This window comes from Rhineura floridana, chromosome 3 (genome assembly GCF_030035675.1).
Source record: "Rhineura floridana isolate rRhiFlo1 chromosome 3, rRhiFlo1.hap2, whole genome shotgun sequence".
NCBI lineage: Eukaryota > Metazoa > Chordata > Lepidosauria > Squamata > Rhineuridae > Rhineura > Rhineura floridana.
The window spans coordinates 124,706,046-124,730,092 of NC_084482.1; the positions used below are offsets into that span (position 1 = coordinate 124,706,046).

Genomic DNA, 24,047 nt, shown 5'->3' on the forward strand with positions numbered 1-24,047 from the left:
GTTACTGAAATTACTATCAGGCTGCTTGGAATCTTCATATGCCAATTTTAATAGTCTACTGTAAAACTGGACTGTTGAAGGAAGCCCTACATTTATTTAGGAAATTTAGAAGATTAGTCTTTGGTACAACAGAAGCAGGGAAAAGACACTTGAGTACAGTTATATTGGGCTGGTATGGATGGTGCTATAGTGAATGACAAAATACTGAACTGTAGCTTAAAGGATCAGGTAGCAGGTGATGGGAAACACTTCAAGACCCTGGAGAACCATTGCAAGTCACTATTTGTTCATCTAGCCCAGTACTGCCTACTGTGACTTGCAGTGGTTCTCCAGGGACTTGAATAGAGGCATTTCCCATCACCTGCTACTTTAAGCTACAGTTCAGTATTTTGTTCTTCACTTTGGTTTTGGACAACTCAGGAAGGTATGTACAACATTCTTCTATTATCTGCTTATATTGTACAAAATCTTTGGTACAGTATCTCTATTATATCAAAGTCCACTGAATTCTCCTAAACCAACCTTTCCAAGACAAGCCGGCCGAGTGCTTCATTGGTTAATGATGGTACTTTTATGGTATCTTGCAGGACTCTTATCTTCTTTTTCAAACTCTTTGGAAAGAAAGAGCAGAATGTAACACACATTAGAAAACTTGCCAAAGCGAAGATTTCTACATTCTTTCTTACAGAGATACAGACATATTGAAACTAAGTATGCCCCCCCTTTCAAATGGGATAGGTTAGAAAGGAATTTGGATTGTACATTATGATAGCTGCAGGGCCACAGTAATAAAACAGCAGGTTTTCACCATTATCTCTTTATCTGCATTCCTCAGATCTGTCTGGGTGCTTTTCAATTCTTCTGTTGTTTTCTCCAACTCTAGAACTGTTTTCTGTAACTAGATATTAAAAGCTATATATCAGCAGTCTAGTAGATTATGTGGGACAACTATACACCAAGTTTTTAAGTGCTCAAATATTTACAGTGGTTAATGTTTTATAAATGCATATTCTAAGATTTTGGGATGTAAGAATTTAGCTTATTATAAGAAATGACATCCTAAATGGAAAGAGCTTCTTGTTTTTTCAAGCTACCTGCAGAGGGAGCTCCAATGTGGCTCATCTCTTCAAGTGTCAATGAAATGCAACTAAGGGCTGCAGCACTTAGAATAATTCAGAGTGTTTGTAAGAAGTTTAAAAAATATAAAAGATCCATCCCAGTATATTTTCAATAGAGAAACCTGCTCCCACCCTTCTTATTTTTACAGTCTAGGGCTTGCTGTGTTTACAGTACAAATTTAGACTTTTCCTGATATTAATACAGAAGAATATTCAAGAGACAGATGTGCATTTTGATTTTTAATACAGTAAACAGTCTTTGTGCAATGCTATACGTATAACACCATGATTCAATAGAAGCTGTTTCAATACTTGTTACAGAGAAGTCTAAGAATTCAGACAGAACACCAAGTGTCTATGTAGGCAGTCTGATTAATGTTATGAAGACATATTAACCAGGCTTAGGGAAGCTGTAGCTGAACTTCTAAGCTCACAGTAGTAGCAACACAGCTGATGTAAATGCTTCAAGTTGTTTTAAAGCAAAATATGTTTTATTTAGGTTGCAGTACTGAGGAAGAGTTATACATAAATGCCTCTGCAATGTATCTGCAGGAGTATTAACATGTCCTTTACCTTGTGATTAGCAGAAAATAACTCCTTTCTCAGCTTCTCTATTGTATCATTTGATGCTTTCCGAGACTCCTTCAAATTCTCATATTCCCTGGAAAGGGCTCAAATCAGTCAATCTGTAGAACATGCTTTCAAGCAAACAGCTGCAGCCAAGAACCAAATTTAGACTGAAGAACCAGTTCACAGCTTAAGTGGTTGCAGAAGTTTCTGTTATATATGCAAGCACTTCCAGGGAGAAGACAGTGTGGAACAAGCTAACACTGATTTGAACAGTGTTAAAACAGTGATACACTACAGAGCAGGTGAGAAAATATGCTTTCAGGGGAACAGCATCATTTTGTTTGGGTTGAGGCAAGCACAAAAATGGCAGAATGGTATATTCCATATCAAAATGCAAAGGGTGTTTAAACAATCTTTAGTTGTGTGCAGTATTTTACATCTCCTTTACTGAAATGAGATGCAACAATTCCTTTTTTTGAAAATGATTAAGGTTCTAAAAGTATTTTAATGCTATTATAAAACAGTGCTGAAGTTACTGATTACAATGCAGGTACTTCATGCTGTAGCTCATTATTAAAAGTCGTGATTACCCATTCGCTACCCGACATTGCTTGCACAAACTGTTAATTATACATGGTATAAATAGAAAGGCCTCTAGTGCACACGGTAGGGACTGGCGACTACACCATACTTATTGCCACAGCCGTGTAAAGCACTCTGCTTGGTACAGGGGAGATATTCAGGGGCCATGCTGCCTCACTCAGAACCATGACAATCGTACATCCCCTCAGTTCCCATAAAACAACCACCTCCTAAGCACTCCGGCAAAGCTCTGAAGGCCGTTTCCATAGCAATGGATGTGTCACTAATGCAACAATAGCACACTTGCAGTGCTGAAAGCTTCCATCTATGCCACCTTAATTATATTCTCCAAGTTTTAGTGTTGAAACTAGCATTCTGCCAGAGCACCTACACAATAACCTTTCCCACTGTTTCCTTTAGGGGGTAACATGTACACATATATCTAAGTCAATAAGCTACCCTATTTAATATACCTACTTTTTCAGTGAGATACAATAAATGGCAAGCTGTTCCACTGCGGCCTGACCTGCTCCCATATCACGGATCATCTCTTCCACCTCAGGGCGCTGACTTTGCAGCAACGTCTCAATCCTAGAAAAGAGGGAGGTAGATTAGGGTAGTCCTCCCGCCCAGCAGCAGATATTCCATGGTACACAAAACACAGGAACAGTTCGTCCTGGAAGAAGCATGTCTTGTATTTTAGACTGGCAACGACTCCCCCACCCTCCAACGTAGCTGGATTCAGATGCACACTAGCATGCTTCAGTTCAATGGAATTGTACTGCTGCAAGATATTTTTTTAAGTGTGTTTCATGAAAACCACTTAGGGATTTCACATATTAAGTGGTACATAAATATTATTAATAAATATATAGACAGGAGTTACAAATATTAAGTTCCCTATAGCAAACAAACTCAGAAATGAGCCCATTTGTAGTGTTGAAAACAACACAACATTTAAGTGTTTATTTATACCATAAAGTCACAGACTTTGAGTTGAAAGATCTCAAAGGTTCCCTAGTCTAATCCTCCGCAAAATTGCTAAGCAATCTCCCAACATAACTGGAACATATGTAGAGACAAAGCTTGTATTCTGACCTCTCCATATTTTTCAGTTTATTTCTCAGTCTTTGGGCCTCCTCTTTTGCACTCTTTGCATCATCTTGCTGTTGCTCCAGATACTTCATTTGTTTCTGAGAAGAGAAAAGAAACATTATCTGTGTGTAAGAGGCAGCTCCGCAATGCCCTTGCTAGTTCAATGGCCCACACTCTAGATTTCAGATGTATGGTATGTGCATGGATATAACTTCTCAAGTCATGATATTTATAAATTTAGACCACTGTTTACAAATGAGAGGAGCATTTAATTAGAGAAGAAAACATTTCCTCAAATACTTTTTTCCCACTTCCATCATGAAAAATGTGCTTCATGAAGACTTTGTGGCAACTCATACATTATCTGGAAATGACCATCTCATGCATGTGGTTTAACTGAAGTGCAACATGTCAGAAATGAACTTGTGCAATATCATGAATTCTCTTTCGTGAACAGGAAAATAACTTGCACAAGTTCCTTCCCTTCATTTTACAGTTCTTGCATGAGGAGACAGCTACTGAAAGCCTAGCCTACTTTCCCTATCAAAATAACAGCTTCCAGACTTACATTAAAATGCACAGCTTCCTTGAATATAGAGTGACCTGCACAGTATCAATGCAGTGTGTATTTAGGGAGCTTCCTCAGCAGATTTAAAGGAAGTAAACCTTCAATACGCTTGTGATTTCTATGCTTTGATGAGGTTGGTCAGCATAGTACAATCTTCAAAGGATCCTGCCTACTTGCCCTCTGCACTGAAAACTAGGAAAGGAGCAAAGCTGTTTGATCAGACTTCAGAGAAGACTAGTCAAAGACTAGAATATCTACAAGATGATTTAAGGTTTACGCCACACAGAAGGTGTAGCATTCCAGATGTATTTGCTAACATACTACTTCACCATCTCACATACTTTCAAAAATGAATACCTAAAATGTTGCTCTGCTGGTGAGGACTCATCTCAACTGCCATAGATGGTATCCAGTTTTTATTAATCCACAGTTTTGACAACTCTTTCCAACACTTCCATTTTAACACTTGCATTTATTTAACTGGCCACTAGAAACTCCTCAGCGGCATCTAGCCAGTAAGTACATCCCTAATGCATGTAATGGCCAGAATAGGAAGGGCACAGTGGATTTAGCTTCTGCTGTTAGGCTTTTTCCAGCACAGCCAAGAAACAAAAGCAAAGCGCTCCCATTTGGTACATGCCCCAGATTGACAGCAGGCATGGAAACGTATTTAACCGCAATTCTGTATTTCAGAACTGGAAAGAATTTTAAACTCGACAAAAGACGCAAAAACATTTGAAATCTTCCTCCAAACCTGGAGTGGGGTGCAGTTGTCTTAGATTACATAATTAACAGGTTTAGCCCCAGTGTCTTAGAGCAAATGCAGTGTTTAAAGCACCAAATAAAGTACACTTCACTGAAATATCCAGTGTCCGGGGAGAAGTTAGAATATGGAAAAACAATGAAAAGACAGCATGAATTATTTGCGTATCTCAGCCTCCCTCTGAACTAGTCGTTAAAAATGCATCCCAAAATGCCTCATCTGTTGAGTACCAACAGAAACAAACCTCTTCCACTTGCCAACTCATAAAACACCATTCATATCAACAGAGATCTAAAGGCAGAAACAAGTTGTTATAACCAATCTAACTCAAATCATTTGCAAAAAGGCATCTTGACATGGGAATTCTCAATTGTCTTCAACTGTCACACAGCCAAATTATGTTTTCAGCTTAGCCTCTTTTCTCATCATAGTATTTGACCCATGGACATTTCACTCATCTCCCTAGAAGATCAATTTGACACCATATCAGGAGTTATGATGAAATTAAATGTACTTTGGGATTTCAATTAATATTTTTGGGACAGAAGCAGATATGACCAGTTGTCTAAAAAACAAGCATCTGTGGGGGTGTGGCTAGTGCAGAGCTGATTGGCGACTTAGAGACAAGTCTTTGGGAACCACAGGACATTTAAGGCAATGAGTAACTGCTGAACAAGTTTTTGATTGATAAAAAGGCCAAAGAGTAAAAGGTAATGCAGTGGAGTATGCAGGGACCCAAAAATAAATTAGCAAGGTTTGACCTCAGTGCTGACATATTCAGAGCTATCAGATAAGGCCCAAGAGACTGTCATGGCGAGAGGCAGCTCTAAACCTAAAAAACACACGAAGCTGACAAATGTCATTGATGAAAAAGAGGACTCAGATGAGTACACTGCTAAAATTAGGAGGGCTGTAGCTGCAGACTAGATAGCAGCTCTGCAGTCTTTGGAAGGAAAAATTGAGGCAGTTTCAAGTCAGCTAGCTGATCTAATGAAAACGGCCAACAAAGCTATGAATCTTAGGATAGGCAATCAGTCTGAGATCCAGCTCTTAAAAATGGAGATCAATGACCTGGAGCAAAGAACAGAGGAGTAGCTGAACCAGGAGCATAAGAAGAATCTTTTGCTTACAGGGGGTCCCAGAGGAGGAGGAAAGGGGGTGGTATGGCTAACTTTCATATTGATTAGCTGAACAGTTTATATTTGGGTTTCCCTCTTTCCATTAACGATATTGAATGTACACAGAAGGTTCCCACTCTGAGGGCCCATGTTGCTGATCTACCTCACGATATAGTGCTTCGCTTCCAACACCACAGGGTGAACCCATCTGTAAAGCCCGTCACAACTTTAAAAAGTTGAAATATGGAAATGCAGCCTGAGAAGTTGTTCAGGACATCTGTCTCAAAATTCTGGGACACCAGCAGGCCTTTCGCCCCTACAAGACTGTACTGAAGCAGGCTATCACTGGGGGATTCCCCTTTAAGTTTATAGTACCAGACAAAGGCAAATTCCTGACAGCCAGTGATGACAGACTAGCAGAAAGCTTGCTTCATGATCTCAAGATTCTTGTTCCAGAGTGGTGGGCTCAAGCAAAGGCAACAACCTGCCCTGGGAAGTAGCAAGGGGGAGAAATGACAGGCAATCTGGTCCCCATAACCCAAAAAGTAAGGCTGACTGCTTGGATACCTTTCTACTATAACAGGCGATTGCTCCATGTTATTCTGAAGTTTGATTTTCATTCCACATGCATCCTGTGGTTGGGGAAGTTATGGAGACATCATATAAACCCTCCCTGACCCCCAAAGACCTCAGTGACTTGGGACAGATCTCCACTGTACATATAACCTCATTGGACAGCAGAGTATCTCACTCTAAGGATTTCAAGTTGTAGTTTTGTTTGGATATTAGTTGGTTCCAGTTAGCTAAACATTCCCGTGCAGAGCAATTCAATAGTCTTTCCACTTCAGGTCCTGAGATTGTTATAATGGACTCCAATAGGCAATAAATTTTAACACAAACATGCCCGGTTTAAGTGGATTAAAGTGGTCTTGCTAAATACTAACGAGCTAGGCTTGGCAGTCAAGACAGCAAGGGTTGAAGCTGCTTTCAAACAGGAGCAGCCTGTCATCTTTCTGCAACTGAACCACCAGTGGAAAAGCCTTAAGTTCAGACTACAGTAGGGCCCCGCTTTACAGCAATTCACTAATGCGGCGGCTTTCAATTAGGGAAAGTCCCTGCATTAAGGTGCTTGTTCCGCGTTTACGGCGTTTTTTTCCGTCGCGCGCCATTTTGACGTCATTTTCACGCAACGCACCCCATTATTGTCAATGGGTTCCGCTTTTCGGCAGCAGTTCAGAACGGAACCTGCCGTATAAGCGGGGCCGGCCTGTACTGAAAGGCTCCTGGCTCTGTGAATAGGTTTATGCTCCCGGCATCTCTAAGTCAAAGGGAGTGATTGTTATTTCCGCCAAGAAGTACCTGTTTGAGGTGAATGACTATGTACCAGATCCGAGGGGCAGATCTCTGCTAGTTCAGGACTCTCTAGGAAGCTGTGACCCGGCACTGGGATGTATCTATGCTCTAAACACAGGGCAGCTAGAATTTCTCTAATAGACTCTACCCACTTTACAAAGTTTCAAGAAAGCAAACATTATCTTTAGAGGTGGTTTGAATGAATGCTTGGATGAAACACTTGATCACAGCACTCACAGAAGTCAGTCATAGGAGAGCTCATGATGGAATGTTTGCACCAACATGATCTCCAGGATGCATGGGGAGAATGCAACTCCTCTTTGAGGGAATATATGTTCTACTTGCATTGATTTAAAACTATGACTAGAACAGTCTATCTTTTTACAGTAGGGCCCCACTTATGCAGCAGGTTAGGGACCAGACCCTGCCAAAAAGCGAAAAGTGGAACATCGATCAGCTGTAGTGGGGGAGTTCCAGCTGACAGTGCTTGGCCCCTGAAGCTCCCCACGCAAAAGCTGATCGATGTTCTGCTTTTCCGTGCATCGCCCTCTCCCCCTCACTCACTCGCCCTCGTTATGGCGGGGGAGTAGTGCCCCCTTTCCATGGCAGGTTCCCTGCCGCGGATCGCAGGGAGGCAGGTTCCCACGCCTGCTTGCTTGCCCTCCGCGGTCTCCCTTGCTCATCCCCCCTTGCCCATTCACCCTTCCCCCGCCTTTTAGCGCACTTGCTCGCCCTCCGCCACCTCCCTCGCTCGTCCCCCCTTGCCCACTCGCCCTCCCCCTGCCTGTTTGCTCGCTCACTCTCCGCTGTCTCCCTCGCTCATCCCCCCTCGCCTGCTCGCTCACTCTCCCCCACCTGTTCGCATGCTCACTTGCCCTCCGCCACCTCCCTTGGTCATCCCCCCTTGCCCCCTCCCCCTCCCTGTTCATGCACTTGCTCACCCTCCGCTGCATCCCTCCCTTGTCCCCCCTTCCTCCCACACTCATCCCCCTGTCCGCTCACTCTCCCCCCTGCCTGTTCGCTCACACGCTCCCCCGCCCTCCGCTACCTCCCTTGACAATAAAATGGAGCCAGACACCCATTCTCAGAGCGCGTCGTCAGAGCTTGGAAACATTTCTTTTTTGAACTACAACTCCCATCAGCCCAACTGTAATTTAAAAAAGGAACGTTTCCAAGCTCTGACGATGCGCTCACTAGCTGAGTCCAAGAAGGGCATCAGGCGCCATCAATTTGTGCACTCACCGTCTCTGTATTCTGGCAATTTTCCAACGCAAAAACAGAACAAGCGCCAAACATATGGAACATGGATACAATTCAAAACCGCCGCATTAGCGAAGCGCCAGAAAGCAGGGCCCTACTATACATCCAATGAGTTTTAGTCAAAGGTTCTGAGGGTGGAGGTTGGGGTTATTACAATTTCTTTGTTTAAAAATTATGTTTTATTATTTTCAATAACACAGAAAACACCACAGAAAACATTGGAGATTATTATAAGCATAGTACATATAGGGAAATACTGAGTAGTTTTACAGCAATTTTCCACCAGAGAAAAGCAGATAATTATAACAATGCATTTGACTGCCAATTACAGACTGAACCCCTCCAAAGAAAAACACGTGAGACTAGGGATTGAACGATATGAGAATCTCGATTTACAAAGTACAAAAAGGGAAACCACACTGTATTGATTTTGTCTTTTTTAGATTGCCCCCTTACCACTCGACTGTGTTGTGTCAGATGCTCCAATAAGGTGATCTACCACATTCTATCCAACCAATTTTGCAAAGCACGTCCAGATCCCATTTTCCAGTGCAGAGAGATTTCCATTCTAGCAGCTGATAGCAGAAAGGCCACTGAGTATGTAACACCTTGGTGTTAGAATTGCATTCCAATGACAGCAATACCAAAACCAGGTCAGGGGATAAATGTTGACCTACTATGTCCAAAGTAGAACTGAAGATCAAATTCCAAAACTACCCAATAGGAGCACATTCCCACCATAAATTAATAAAGAATCTTATGGCATGACATCCCTTTCAACAGCTGGGGGCTAAGCGTCTATTAATACGGAGATTCACTAGTGTCCAGTGCCACTGAAAAATCACTTTGAGAGCAACCTAGCAGATTTTAGCAGAGGTGGTTTTCAGTGGGAGCCTGGTCCACACCTTTTCTCAGAGAACATAATAAGAGTACCCAAATTTCCTTCCCAGACTGCCTTTAGAATCATAGTATTGCCCATGGACTTGCTAATAAGGCATTTGTAGAGTGATACAGCTACTCCTTTAAGATTGGGATCCGATGTAAACAAAGATGCTCATATGCTGTACAGGATTGCAACCCTTCCCCCTCTCTAAGAATACTGTCAACAAAGGCACAGATATAAAACTTCCCTTAGCAGCTCAGCCTTTATACTGCATGTGTCTATCTGTATTTGAAAAAGCCAGGTGCTCCAGAAAAGAGATGAAGGGGGAGCTGCTAATGTTTCTGACCAGGTTTTCCAGGTGGCTAGCATTGCCATCCAAAAGGGATTATTAATGTGATGGAGTGCCAGGAAAGAGGTAAGAATGGGTTGACCCTAGTAAGTGGCAGTTCAGCTTGCAGCCAAGGAATCCCTGTAGACTGCTTGACGACACGCACAAGTGGTTTCAACTGAAAAGCATCACAATACAGTTTCAGGTTTAGGACACCAAAACCACCTGCAACCCAAAGACGATACAGAGTATTCTTACCAACCCTACTGTGCTTACCTATATGAATGAACCTTTCCAAGTAACACTGCCATTTCACAAACCAAAAGTTGGGAATTAGGATGAGAAAACTTGGAAGAGGAATAAAAACTTAAGGAGAATTGACATTTTAATGGCTGCAGTGCAACCGAGCCATGACAGCCCCAAGCCACTTCAGTTCTTCAAGCTGCTGCCGCCTCCTCAAAACCCACCTCTAGAGGGGGAGAAGCGTGGAAAAGTGGGACAGCCTCCCTCGCCGCGCACATGCAGGAGGTGGTGCTGGCAATCTCAAAGGGATTTCACTGTCCCTCTCAGGAGGAGTGGGTGTTTGCACATGTGCTCTCTTCAGTGACACTGAGCTCATGCAAGGAAGTGTCCTCCCATCCTTACTTAAGGCTGTGAAGGGGGCATGACTAATTGCTGTGACATTGACTTTAGCCAGGTCTAGTCATGCCTAAATACCATAGAGATGCTGATTCCTGTGTAGCCTGTATGTAAGCTGATCTATGAAGCGCTCCAAGATGGAACTTTTAATTAAATGTATAAAATAAAAGCACACCTCTGCATTTGAGTCTGGCTTTAGGGAGTTCAGGCAGGACAGTATGTCACAGTCCACACCTCCTCTACCTGGCAACACCATGAGCGAGATGGAAGCAGTTGGAGGAGCAGGGGAGAGCTTACACAGCTCTTTTGAAATTATGTTAGCAGAGCTCCAGCAACTTCAGGATGACATTCACACCTCCTGAACCAAGACCCAGAATCTTTGAATGGAGAACCAGGACCTGTACCACCAGTTGACCCAGCTTGTAACCAATGTAACAGCTCTGCAACAGAGGGTCGCTCCAGTCAGGCCAGCCCTTGCACCCTGTGTCAAGACACCTGTGGGATTTCCCACCAAGTACAATGGGAGGTGGGAGCAGTTTGCAACCTTCACTGCACAGTGCAAGTTGTTCATCAGAGTGCGTCAACTGGACTTTCCTAATGACTTCTTGAAAGTGGCCTTTGTCTAGTGGCCCCAAGTCTACTTGACGGAGAAGCGGCTCAATGGTCTACCCCTCTTTTGTTATGAAATGATCCTGTGTTGGGACAATATGACAATTGTATTGCTGCAATGGCAGAAAACTTCTGAGATCAACAGAGAAAAGTCACAGTGGCCCACCAGCTGGGAAACCTGCACCAAGGCCTTATAGCAATGCTTTTCAAATCTTGGCACAGGAAGTGGATTGGAACAAGTCAGCCCAAATGTCCCAGTATCATTTGGGCCTCAATGATGAGATACTGGATGAATTGGCAAGAGCCGCAGCTCCCAACACCTTGTCTGAGCAAATCCAGTTATGTCTACAGATCAACAGTAGGCATGAAGGTCGTTGCTAAGGGCATGAGGATTCCTGCTCTGGCTTTGTACACTTCTCTACACGGTTGTTTGTTACTCGTTTGTTTTCATTTTCTTTTGTATGTTGACAAAATAATAAAAACTCTCATGAAAACGTGAACACACCAAACATTTGTCTTTAGCAGGTGCCAGGGTCTTATTCCTAACTAACACAGGACTAATGTGGTCCCAAGAAACATGGAATACACTGTCAGACCAGACTTACTACAGTTCAGCTACTTTAAAATGCTAGTACAGAACACTGGGGAAGTATGTACTTTCCTCCCATTGATGAACACTACTGTCATTGAAAAGAGGATCTTTTTAATAATGGCAGCCTAACTCAGAGTGGGAAAACAGATATGGCTGGGAGATCCTTATCTTCCCTACCCCCTCCGAGTCAAATTGATGTCAGGCTATGTGGCGTTTTGAAGCTCTGAATATCAGGCAATGGTCAATGCTTTGCAGTGCTATTTGCAAGGGGCTGCAAAGAGCCCTGCGTGGCATTTTGAAGCCCTGACAATGGCTTTTGGCCACACAGGGCTCTTTTCAAGGGGCTTGCAAAGAGGCCATTGCTGTGCTCTGAAGTCCTGAGAATCAGCTGCTTGTTGGTGCTTCAGAAGTGCCAGCAATCATCAGGTCATTGGGACTTCAGAAAGCAAGGTGCCCAGGGCTTCCAAAGCCCTTTGGCCCAGTCTAGCCACTTAACCTGCCCAAGCCCAAAGTCATACATGATGTCAAGTGATTGGCAGGTGTGGCTTAGCCAAAATGACCTGGCAGGCAAAATGGGAAAGTCTGGTAGGGCTAATTAGGCCTGCAGGCCAGAGGTTTTTCCACCCCTGGCTTAACACAAACCATCAAAACCAGGAAAGAGGAAATGCCAAAACCTTCAGTGCTTTGGAGTACATCAGTACTCCAAAATGCTCACTGGCCTGGTTTACAGTGGTTTCATTTTTGTCTTCACTGCTATGTCACAAAGAACTTTTTATCTTAGGATGCTTGAGGTTGCACATTTGAATGTTCAAGTGATACCACGAGATGTATTCAAGATATAAACAATCACAACATCTCTTACTTTTTCAACTTCAGATATATGGAAGCCATAGGACATCCTAGAGCTACAGAGAATCTTATTCTACAGATCCAGACCATTTTGAACTTACCTTGAGAGTAGAACACAACATCTCTACCTCAGATGCAGCTTTCTGGAGCGATTCAATGGTGGCATTGCGTACATCCAGGGTCTCCCTTAGTGAGTTCACAATACTTTGGCAATCCCGTTTCTCCTTCTCTGAAACAAAGTACTATTATAGCACTTAAAATCAACCTGCCTGAGTTCTGTAGGTCTCTGAACCTAAAGCAGGAAAACGGCTTGAAGAACAAGCAAAGCAGGCAGAACTTTCAAAGGCCTAGAACAGGGGTAGCTAACCTGTGGCCCTCCAGATGTTGTTGGGACTCCAACTTTTATCAGGTCCGGTATGCATAGCCAATTGTCACAAATGATCTAGAGGGACCCAATTTAGGCATCCCTGGTCTAGAAACTGCTTGGAACTAGCAGTCAAAGCTATTGGATCTGTATGAACTATGTGCTACATTAAACAGTCCTTTTAATAAGCTCTACTAAGCTTCAAGGTTTCTTTAGTATAAGAGTAACAGTGCACTTTCTTCAGAGCTTATTCATTTAGCATTACCAGTGCCAATATGCTAGGTAACACCCCAGCCCTCCCAAAAATCAAAACAATCTCAGGCACAATGAAATACTGTGCAAAGAGTCAATATTATTCATAAACTAAACAATCATGAAGTTTTGATGTCTGACTTTGGAAAATCATTCTGTTCTCACTATAAATCCTTGTGTGCTGGACACTCAATCAATCCTTTATTGTAAATTGGCTATAGACCTTCACAATATTATAAAACTCATTTAAAATACTAAAAGAAACATAAGATTTAAAACAGGTCAGGAAATCAGCATTAAATGAAGAGCTTGTCCACTATTAGTAAATGTCAGGTTCACTCTGCCTCTCTTCATCTTATATCTTCTGGGGTATATGCAAAAGCATTTTAGGCGGAATCCCAATCATTGCCCAAAGTATCCAGTATGTCCTGCAACATCGCTAGGTTAGACACTCAAGCACTATCTGGCTTTCTACGAGGCCAATTAAAAATGGTTATACTACATGCCATTTTAGTAGGAGACAAGTCCTCCTCTAAAGTCAAACCAACACCATTTTGCTGTCCCGAATATTGTTTCTTAATCTCAGCTCCTTGCAAATTTATTTCACACAGTGCTGGTTCTAGTGTGAATTGTTGGCTGGATTGTCCCTGGAGGTCATCATACCGTCCATCCAGGAGAATTAGATCTGGGTCTGATAGAGTCAAATTACAGTCCTCAGTGATATTTCCAAGAACATCTTCTCTAGCTGAGTTGGCTGTTATGGTATCTGTGTTTGTAGCCCAGTCCAGCATTATCTCTTCCAAATGCCAAGAAGAAGGTTGACCTTTAAAAAGGGGGGAATCAGTGAAAGCTCTTCTGGTGCCCCTAAACTCAGAATCAGCAGCTTGAAGATCAGTTGGGCTGCCGTCTGAAAAAGCATTGGGTGGAGCTGCTCTTATTATTCCCATTCTATCATGGCAGCTATTGGTTGACGTATAGCTTTCAGACCAGAAATGTCTTGTTTAATGGAAGATAAATTGGTGAAAATGTTTTGATTAGTTTGAGCAGAAAGGAAACTCTTAAATATTTGAATATATTTTCTACCTTTTCACAACCTAGTTCACCTGGGTCCTTTGTGGGTCTTTCCTGAAAACTTGTGATATACCTGGGTGGAGCAAAGCTTACATTTTTTCGCTGCTTGCCTGCTAAGTCCTCTCCCAGAAAATCTGGGTCCAGTGACCAATTGCCTATCTCTTGTGGATCTTCCTCGGAATACCAAGGCATGTTGTCCAATAAAATTATTTTACTACCTTCACCCAAGTTAACAGGATTATTGGGAGAGCTCAGAATCCAAGACTCATTGTTCAGAGTCTTTCACTTCCTTCTCCCATGATAGCAGGGTTATTGGGAGAACCCAATGCCCAAACACCGGTCTGCCAGCATATGGAACAGCTGGGGCTTAACTGCTGAGGTTCTCCAACTGGGACACAGTAATCTATAATCGCTTCCTGTCCCTGTCCCTTTAATACTGAATTAGCAAAAGTCCAAGCTTTTTGTAGACGAGTACAAACCATTGTAACCAACTTATCACGCTCAGTACCCCTTGACGAATTACACACAGAGGATAACAAGAGCTTTATACAAGTTCATAAAAGACCTGCAGCTAAAGTTCTATCAAAGCCTGCTGTGTTCTGAAAGTTTAAACAGCTCCATCAGCAGCATTCAATCTGCAAGCACCATAATTGCCCCAAAACTGTGACTTGTTACTTCCTGCAAATCAAGGTGCTATTGAAGGCACAGCTACAGTGAAAGCTGGCCGTGTGCTGGGCACAATTGTTCTGCATGTCAGCATTGTCTCACTACTCACAGCAGCATCTGAAATCTTATCTAAGCATGTATGCTGGACACACATACTTAGATAAGATTTCAGATGCTGCTGCGAGTAGTGAGACAATGCTGACATGCAAAACAATTGTATCACTGTAATGTTTCTATTTTTGTCATTCACTTTCACCACACTTTGTGCCATTGGGCAAGGAATTTAAATGTGCTTCATATAATTCCTGCAACAAAACACACTGTCCAGATTTGTGTATTTACAAAAGTTACAGGACCATCAAGACTTCATAAAAGCAACTTTATATTAGAGATAGACCTCCAAAACCGATTAGGCAGATAATTACCTTTTATTCCTCACAAAGATCACCAAAGGGTGTTAAAGGTTCGATGTGTTGCTTAATTTAGCAAAGCACAGTGCTACAAATTTCCCTCGAGTCCAATGCTTCAGTTGCTACTGTCTCAGTATACAAACCACGGGGCAAATTGTTCAAACTCTTACCCATCTTAGCTTAGTTTAAGCTTATTCTTATACATGTAGAGGAAGGCAAACAGTCCACTGGGGAAAGAGCTCTTTGAAAACAGAAGACACTCCCTGGTTGCTCATTTCAAATCTTTTTATTTACTGCATTCTCATGTTTTAGGATTTCTGTCGTTCAAAATGAGTGACATTTCTCTCTTCACTGCCTATGACTCACAGCTGCCTACAGCCAATACTTTAAAAGCTATCAACAAAGTCTCCAGGGCTTTCACTTGCCTGTCTCCATAAAACATTTCTAATATTAAAGTTATAATGCTCTTCAAAGCAACAGGGAAATGGGAGTGTGCAAGTAAGCAGACACACGGACCTTTGTTCAGCTGGCTAACAAAATCTTCTTCCCTTCCTTTTCCTACTTCTATTTGGTTTCTCAGTTATATGCAACACTTCCGCAGTTTTCCATTACAGAATCACCAACATCACGAAGCGGGTACAAATTTCCAAACAAAGGCAATTAACTCTAAACTGTCAGAATATTCTCACTTAAGTTTTTCCACCATGCTCAGCTGTGTCATGCAAAATTCCCATGACTGAGTAAAGCCTTTTCACCCTAATCATCAAATGGCCCCAAAGCATTTCATACAGTTTTAGGTGCATAGAAAATGGGGGGGGGGGTCATGAGTAGCTTCACTCTTCAATTTTAAACACAGCTTTAAGTCATCATTCAAATCTTGTCAGACTGCCCACTTCTGTTCTTCAAATCACTCACCTTTCATGGATAACTGGGCTTTCACCCTGTCCAGTTCATTCTGAAATACAGCACAAAGAACCAAATTAGGCTACAGCACAATGTACAAGCCTTTGTCCCAGCTTAGAAAAGTGTGTCAAAATGTTCTTATGCTCTCTACCCAAACACTCTCCACACTCAGACTGAACAAATTAGTTAGAAAGTAGTCACAACTAACAAAACTTTATTAATAACCTATAATCTAGTATTACTTTAGAACTGGGAGGAGTGGGGTCTCGGAAGTAACAAACCTTCAAGAACTGTTGAGATTGTGAGAAAAAAAATCTGTCTTGTCAGCCTATCTCTCACTGACATTTTGCTTTTGTCAGACAACTTTAGAAGTCTTGGAGGAAAATCATGGTAGAAGAATTTCCACACTATTTTAACACAAGGCAGCAAAAAAGAGATCCTGCCAAACAGAATTTGAGTACCAAATATTTTTAAGTAATATTTGTAATCAGTGGATAATTCACTGGAGTGCAATAGTGCTACAAAACTAGTGTTTGGGTACAGTCCAGCAAGCAATTTGCAATTGCATCTGGACAGAGACACAATGAGTCAAACCAAAGCCTTGTTTAATGCTCATTCAAATGAGCTAGGATAGGGATATTAACGCAGAACAGCAGTTGGATGAAAGGGCAGCAATGAACTGATTGGTGCCAAGTAGGGAGAAAAGGTGCCAAATGAACACGCAAGGGATCTTTGTAACAGCTGGCAATATATAATACTGAAAAAAAGGTAATACATAGCAAGCAATCAGAACTCACAGTACTTGATGATTCCAACCGGGATGTGTTTCATGCCTATGTTTCTACTTTAAAAAAACCCAAAACCCAATATATTGGGGAAGGGGGGAGAATCTAATGAGTGTTTTCCATGGTTTGCATATCAAGGCTGAATTAGGCCTGCAGGAGATAACCAACCAGAAGCTGGGCACTGGTTGAAATGCAATACGACAGCAACCTTCTCCCCACACCCACAAAACACAGAATGCTATTGAAACTATATGTGCAAAGGCATCATGTTTATATTAATTTAATAATGTCACCACACTAATAGCCTGACATTCATGGAGAAATCCAAAATGTTGTATGAATTTTTAGAATATCACTGCCAAAAATACGTTTAAACAAAACAAACTGTTAGGAAACAATAGAAACAAACCAGGAAGGCCTTAATTTGATAAAAAATACAAGCTGACAACACAATAAGGAGTGAAATATGATTGTATAGCTACAACTTGTGTAGTAGGTAGGAAAGAAACTAAAATGCTATGCAAAGAGCAGCTGTGTATGCCCTGGGACTTTTCAGATCCCTCTTTCCTTATCTGAGAGCAATACAAGTGTTGGTTAGTTTGAAGTTATAGAAGAGAGGGAATGAGGTCTCTGCCAGGTTGATCTGAATTCAGAAAGTGCAGCAAAAGAGGCAGCCCAAGGTTCAATTTGGGTTCAGGAAGCATATTAAGAAAGACACGGTGGCTATACACAATTTATTTATTTCAGATATTTATATACTGCTTAGAATTCAGAATTTCTAAATTGCTTACATAAAATGTTGAAAAAACATAGGGAATAAGAACAAAGTCATAAGAACAGAAAACTATCTTAAAATGTCTGCTGAAATCACAAAGTCTTTGTCATGTGCTTGGAGTTGAGCAAAGAGGGTACTTATTTAATCTCAATCAGAAGGGAGTTCCGCAGGCTTGGGCCCACAACACTGCATGGCTTACAACACTGGTAGCTGAGCCACAAGGACCACCAACAGAAACTTCTCCAAAAATCTCAGTAATTGGGCAGGAGTATAAGGGATCAGGCGGTTCTTAAGATATCCTGAATCCAAGCTGTTAAAGGCCTTGTAAATTGATAAAGAATCTTGAACCTGGCCTGGTAGCTTATGGAAAGCCAGTGCAAGTTTCTAAGTACAGGTGTTATGTGCTGGCAGCAATATGTCCCCATCGACAGTCTACCTGCAGCTTTACGGACCAGCTGGAGCTTCCAGACCATGCACAAGGGTGGCCCCACATAGAGTGTATTGAAATAAGCTTAAAGTTACCAATGCATGAATCACCATGGCCACACTATCCCTGTCCAAAAATAGCTGTATTTGGTGCACCAGCTGTAGCTGGTAAAACTATGAGGAAACCTGGTGCCAGTGCAAGATTTGGTAGCAAGGAGAGGGCACAGTTACGCATGGTTGGTAGAAAGAGCCAGTATTTTGGATGCACCAACCCAAAACTAATTTAGAATATGGATAATATTCCTCTTGGGGAAATTGGGTAATGGGAAATTTCTATGTACACTAAATGTAAAGAAGCATTTGTTACCAGTGAGCAAAAAAAAAAAAAAAGGTTTTGTGGTGTCTTATAGACTAACCATAGTACCCAAAAGCTTATACCATAATGTATTTGTTAGTCTTTAAGATGCTACAAGATACTTTGTTGCAACAGACTAACACATCTTCCCTCTAAATACTGGAGCAAGATAATGGATTTCTCCCCCTCATCCCTGCTGACTTGTAGCATCTATAAACTAGTCTGAGTGCTGTACATGGAAATAACTATTAGCAGCTGTTAACTTATAGGTAAGAATGTTATCATTATAGCATTCTGCAACAGGAAATAAAGCGGATGTGCTTCTCAACATATTTGCATGCCATCCTATTCAGAAAAGTGTGGTTTTCAATATTTTGCAGGTTAAAAGTAACACTTGGCAGCCCATGACCCCTTTGTTCAACATCAATTGATGCATCCTATGGCTCTCTGGGTATGCTGTTATAAACCATTCAGCTATAGAGTTGTTTCAGTACTCACTCTGCCAATTGGCCAAACTGTTAGCCACGGAATGCAAGCGCATGTTGTTGTCTCAAGCATCCTTATCTGTAATAGCTTTCCTTTGCTGAATGGTTCAACTACTAGAACAGCATGCTTAAAGAAATCCTTATAAATGTAAAGACAGCTTTTATGTGCTTCGAGTTATTTTTGAACCTACACAACTACCTTGATTATTCAACACATATAGCAGGATGTTTTTAATCTCTTCTCTGTGAATATTACAGCTTTATTTCTGATGGAACTGTTACCTACATCAGGGACTTAGGTGCACAGACGCACACACACAAAAACCCTTGTTGTCATGACAATGCTAATTGTGATAACCATTGCACACACTAACTTTAAACACAAGAGGGTAGAAGAGTCCTATTATATCAAGGTCAATGGAGGCTTTTTTAAATGACAAAGATACAAAGGAAATAGCATTTTACCAAGGCTAAATTATTGTCAAGAGCACATAGCCCTATGATGTCATAATTTTGCATTCAGGATTGTTACTGTCAGCAAGGTGCCAAACTCTAACAGATTAAGGCTGCAATTCCACAGCATTCACCTAAAAGTAGGTTCCAATGAACTCAGTGGGGCTTACTTCCAAGTAGGCATGTACAGAATTGCACTATAATCAACAGATATTTCTAGATGAAGCTTTTCTTAATTTTATCCTATGTTATGAAGAGACATTTAAGACATGGATTTGCTTGCTATATTTTTCCAAAGTCTTGGAACTATATAATTATATATTAATCCTGCACACACATTTCATGATCTCACTTTAGTATTTCTTTTAAATGTCTCTTTCTTCGATTGTGGAGCAGAAAAGACCACAGAGGAAGTTAACCGACAACTCTGAGTAACAGTAATAATGTAACTGTATGCCAAGAGATGTCGGATGCAGACTATAATCTGACAGTATTCTTTTAACAACTTCCTCCCAATGAGCATTGAAAAGATTGTAAACTGTCCTCTTTGCTCATGTCTACAGACAATTTGAATGACATTCCACTCAGTTTTCAGACTTTAATATAGCTAAGTTACCTCTGATCTAAATGGCCATGCTCTTTGCGAGGATAACAAAAAATTGGAAGAAATTGAAATCATTTCTTCCATTTCAATCTGCCTCTAAAATGAAAGTATCTTTGAAGATCTGAGCAGGTCATGCAGAGTCCAACAGAGACAGACCTCCAAAAGCAGGCAAACATGTCTTTGATTCTATGTGAACCAATGACAGGAAACACTTATTAGGAATAATGTTTTATTAACCCAGATGATGGGTGCAAGCTGCTGCACATAAGTCCAACTCACATACCTGTAGACTTTCTGCATCTAGTGCTGTCTGTTCCTCCAGGGCAACATCAAAAAACAGTTTGCTAATGATGTGTCTTTTGCCAACCTATACATAACATATGAAAGAACAAGGGCATGACTGTGAAAAAGGAGATGCCTATTGCAACAGTTAGGAAATAATGTTTCAAGACAATGTAAATATTGATATCTCAGAAAAAACAACATCAAAACTGAGGTCCCCCAGTCCTGAAATTTAAACAGAATGACTGCTCATATGTACTAGAGATATATATTCTACAGCAGAGGGCTTGGAGGAAAGACAGTCAGCAAGGGATATTAGTGTGACCCATCTAGCATATTGCAAGATAGCATATGATGCACTTCACATGGCTACTGCCACTATGAAATCCTTTGGCTCAGAATTCCAGTAACAGACTTTCCAAGTTTGGAGCCATTATTCCAGCACAAAATTTTGGAATTTTGACAAAACCATTCAAGCGCCTTGGAATTGAGTGCAATTTGTTCTCTGGCAGCTTCAGCTCAGCAGCTGAGGCTGAGCTCATGCTGTGCCAAATCGAAGTACGTGCTGCTTGCTTTATGGGAGAAAAAAATTACTGAAATTGAATTTGATCGTTCTCCCCACCTCCCCCATGCAGCTACAGCTTTGCGTTTTAAGTATTATATACAGTCATGACACCAGCTAATTGCATAGTTACAGCTACATAAGATGTTATTTCACAATAGCTCCATGGTAACCCCAAGATGCAAGAGGCAGTGAAGAACATAGGGAATCAACAAGTCAGAAGAGCAACAAGGGCCAAGACCTGGCAAGGATGGAAAAAGACAAATAAGATGACAACATGCAGCTTTGCACCTGCACACTAGCATTCCTTTGAAACTTTATATGGCAAATAACACTGCAGAGGTTACATACCAAAGATCTTGACTCTAATTATTGCTACATTAACAGGGCATTTACATTATGGCCACTGTTCCACAAGCTCTTTTACGTATAAGTAAGAACTCGTGCATATGCAGTAGGCTTTGAGATATGTTTTTCTGAAGTCCCACACTCCAAGCCCAATGTTGATTACACATTGAGAAGTCCAAACCTGTCTGGAGCTGCTTGCATAGCTAGCTAGATTGCAGCCGAAATTTAGTAATTTCAGTGAGGGAAGGGCTCTGAAAAAGAATCTGTAGAAAGTCAGTTATAAGTCTGCCAGCAATGAAAGACCAGCCTCCACCAAGGATCAGTGATTTCCAGTTACTCAGCCCCACTCCCTTGCCTCAGAAAACATCAGTGGGCGTTTTTGTCTAATAGGCAAAAACTGAAAAGCAACATCAGGGAAGACGAAGGATGAGAGCAGGAAATGCCATCTGAATAATCCTGATACCATATTATTTCTGATCCTGATACCATACCTGAATGTGATTTTTATTATGAGAACATTTTGTAACCTGATTTGATAACTTCTCACAGCTATAAGGTGGGATATAAGAAACAAATCACAAGGAACAGATGGCATACCAGTAGAGTTGCTACAAGCTACTGAGACTGAATCTGTCCAAATTTTGACAAATATTTGTCAAGAAATATGGAAAACTAAACAATAGCCCACAGATGGGAAGGGTTCAATATATATCCCAATTCCAAAGAAAGAGGATCCCAGGGAATGCAGTAATTATCGAACTATTGCCTTAATATCCCATGCAAGTAAAGTAATGCTCAAGATTCTACAACAAAGGCTCTTACCATATATGGAGCGAGAAATGCCAGACGTCCAAGCTGGATTTAGAAAGGGAAGAGGCACCAGAGATCATATGGTAAACATACATTGGATAATGGAAAGGACCAAGGATTTTCATAAGAAAATCACCCTGTGCTTTATAGATTACAGCAAAGCCTTTGACTGTGTAGATCATGAAAAACTATGGAATGCTTTAAAAGAAATGGGGGTGCCACAGCATCTGATTGTCCTGATGCTCAACCTTTACTCTGGACAAGAGGCTAGTGTAAGGACAGAATATGGAGAAACTGATTGGTTCCCAATAGGAAAGGATGTGAGACAGGAGTGTATTTTATCACCTGATTTTTTAAATCTATACACAGAACATATCAGACAGAAAGCAGGATTGGACCAAGATGAAGGAGGTGTGAAAATTGGAGGGAGAAATATCAATAATTTAAGATATGCAGATGATACCATACTACTAGCAGAAACCAGCAATGATTTGAAACGAATGCTGATGAAAGTTAAAGAGGAAAGCACAAAAGCAGGACTACAGCTGAACATCAAAAAGACTAAAGTAATGACAACAGAAGATTTATGTAACTTTAAAGTTGACAATGAGGACATTGAACTTGTCAAAGATTATCAATACCTTGGCACAGTCATTAACCAAAATGGAGACAATAGTCAAGAAATCAGAAGAAGGCTAGGACTGGGGAGGGCAGCTACAAGAGAACTAGAGAAGGTCCTCAAATGCAAAGATCTATTTTATTTATTTATTATTTGATTTTTATCCCGCCCTTCCTTCCAGCAGGAGCACAGGACGGCAAACAGAAACGCTAAAAACACTTTAAAACATCATTAAAAGACCTTAAAATATATTAAAACAAAACAATGGTAAAAACATTTTTAAAAAGCTTTAAAAACATCTTTAAAAAAGGGGGGGTTAAAAACATATTATTGAAGAAGACATATTAAGAGCAATTCTAACACAGACACAGACTGGGATAAGTCTCAACTTAAAAGGCTTGTTGAAAGAGGAGTCTTCAAAAGGTGCCGAAAAGATAGCAGAGATGGCGCCTGCCTAATATTTAAGGGGAGGGAATTCCACAGGGTAGGTGCCGCCACACTAAAGGTCCATTTCCTATATTGTGCAAAATGAACCTCCTGATAAGATGGTATATGCAGGAGGCCCTCACCTGCAGAGCGTAGTGATCAACTGGGTATATTAGGGGTAAGACGGTCTTTCAGTATCACTGAACGCTAAAGTCAGGATCATTCAGACCATGGTGTTCCTGATCTCTATGTATAGATATGAAAGTTGGACAGTGAAAAAAGCGGATAAAAGAAAAATCAACTCATTTGAAATGTGGTGTTGGAGGAGAGCTTTGCGCATATCATGGACTGCGAAAAAGACAAATAATTGGGTGTTAGAACAAATTAAACCAGAACTGGCACTAGAAGCTAAAATGAGGAAACTAAGGTTAGCATACTGAGAAGACCTGATTCACTAGAAAAGACAATAATGCTGGGAAAAACAGAAGGGAGTAGAAAAAGAGGAAGGCCAAACAAGAGATGGACTGATTCCATAAAGTAAGCCACAGACCTGAAATTACAACATCTGAACAGGGTAGTTCATGACAGATGCTCTTGGAGGTCGCTGATTCACAGGGTCACCATAAGTCATAATCGACTTGAAGGCACATAACAACAACAAAACATGGCCAGCTTTCTCTGGATTTGGGTCTCTGTGTCCAGGCAATCAAAATTCTTTGCCAAGAAAAACTGTATTCTCAATCAGTTGAATGCTGAACTCACAGTACTGAAGTTGGGCCAAAGCAATGAACCTGCTAGCTGAAGAGATATGATCTAGCCAACACTTTCCAGTATGCATCAGTCTTTAACACAAGAGAAGCTATGGGAAGATACAATCCCGTGGCACACAGAGATACACTAATGTCAGTAACTTCAAACTGTTATACTGATTCCTTATTCTTTGGGGAGGCAAAGTTGATGAGTCCTGTCTCCAAAGTTATCTCATACTCTTCACTTAGCTAGCCATTCCTTCTCCCTCTCCCACATCTGCCTCAGTCTAGGCAGGGCCTACTGTCACAGAATTCTTTACCTGTGACAGGAAAGAGCATTCATACACTAAAAGGGATTCAAAATGACAGATTTTC

General features: G+C 41.2%; 1 protein-coding gene across 3 annotated transcripts in view; it reads right to left on the reverse strand.

Annotated features, from left to right (window-relative positions):
• TRAIP (TRAF interacting protein) overlaps nucleotides 1-24,047 on the reverse strand; it is a 39,717-nt gene that overhangs the window by 12,948 nt on the left and 2,722 nt on the right. For all 3 annotated transcript variants that reach the window (XM_061617774.1, XM_061617773.1, XM_061617772.1), the window contains exons 4-11: nucleotides 20,160-20,243; nucleotides 16,006-16,045; nucleotides 12,429-12,556; nucleotides 3,369-3,463; nucleotides 2,748-2,861; nucleotides 1,692-1,779; nucleotides 809-898; nucleotides 523-611 (exon numbers count right to left, since the gene is read on the reverse strand). In XM_061617774.1, coding sequence (XP_061473758.1) covers nucleotides 523-611; nucleotides 809-898; nucleotides 1,692-1,779; nucleotides 2,748-2,861; nucleotides 3,369-3,463; nucleotides 12,429-12,556; nucleotides 16,006-16,045; nucleotides 20,160-20,243 — 728 coding nt within the window. The remainder of the gene's footprint in view (nucleotides 1-522; nucleotides 612-808; nucleotides 899-1,691; nucleotides 1,780-2,747; nucleotides 2,862-3,368; nucleotides 3,464-12,428; nucleotides 12,557-16,005; nucleotides 16,046-20,159; nucleotides 20,244-24,047) is intronic.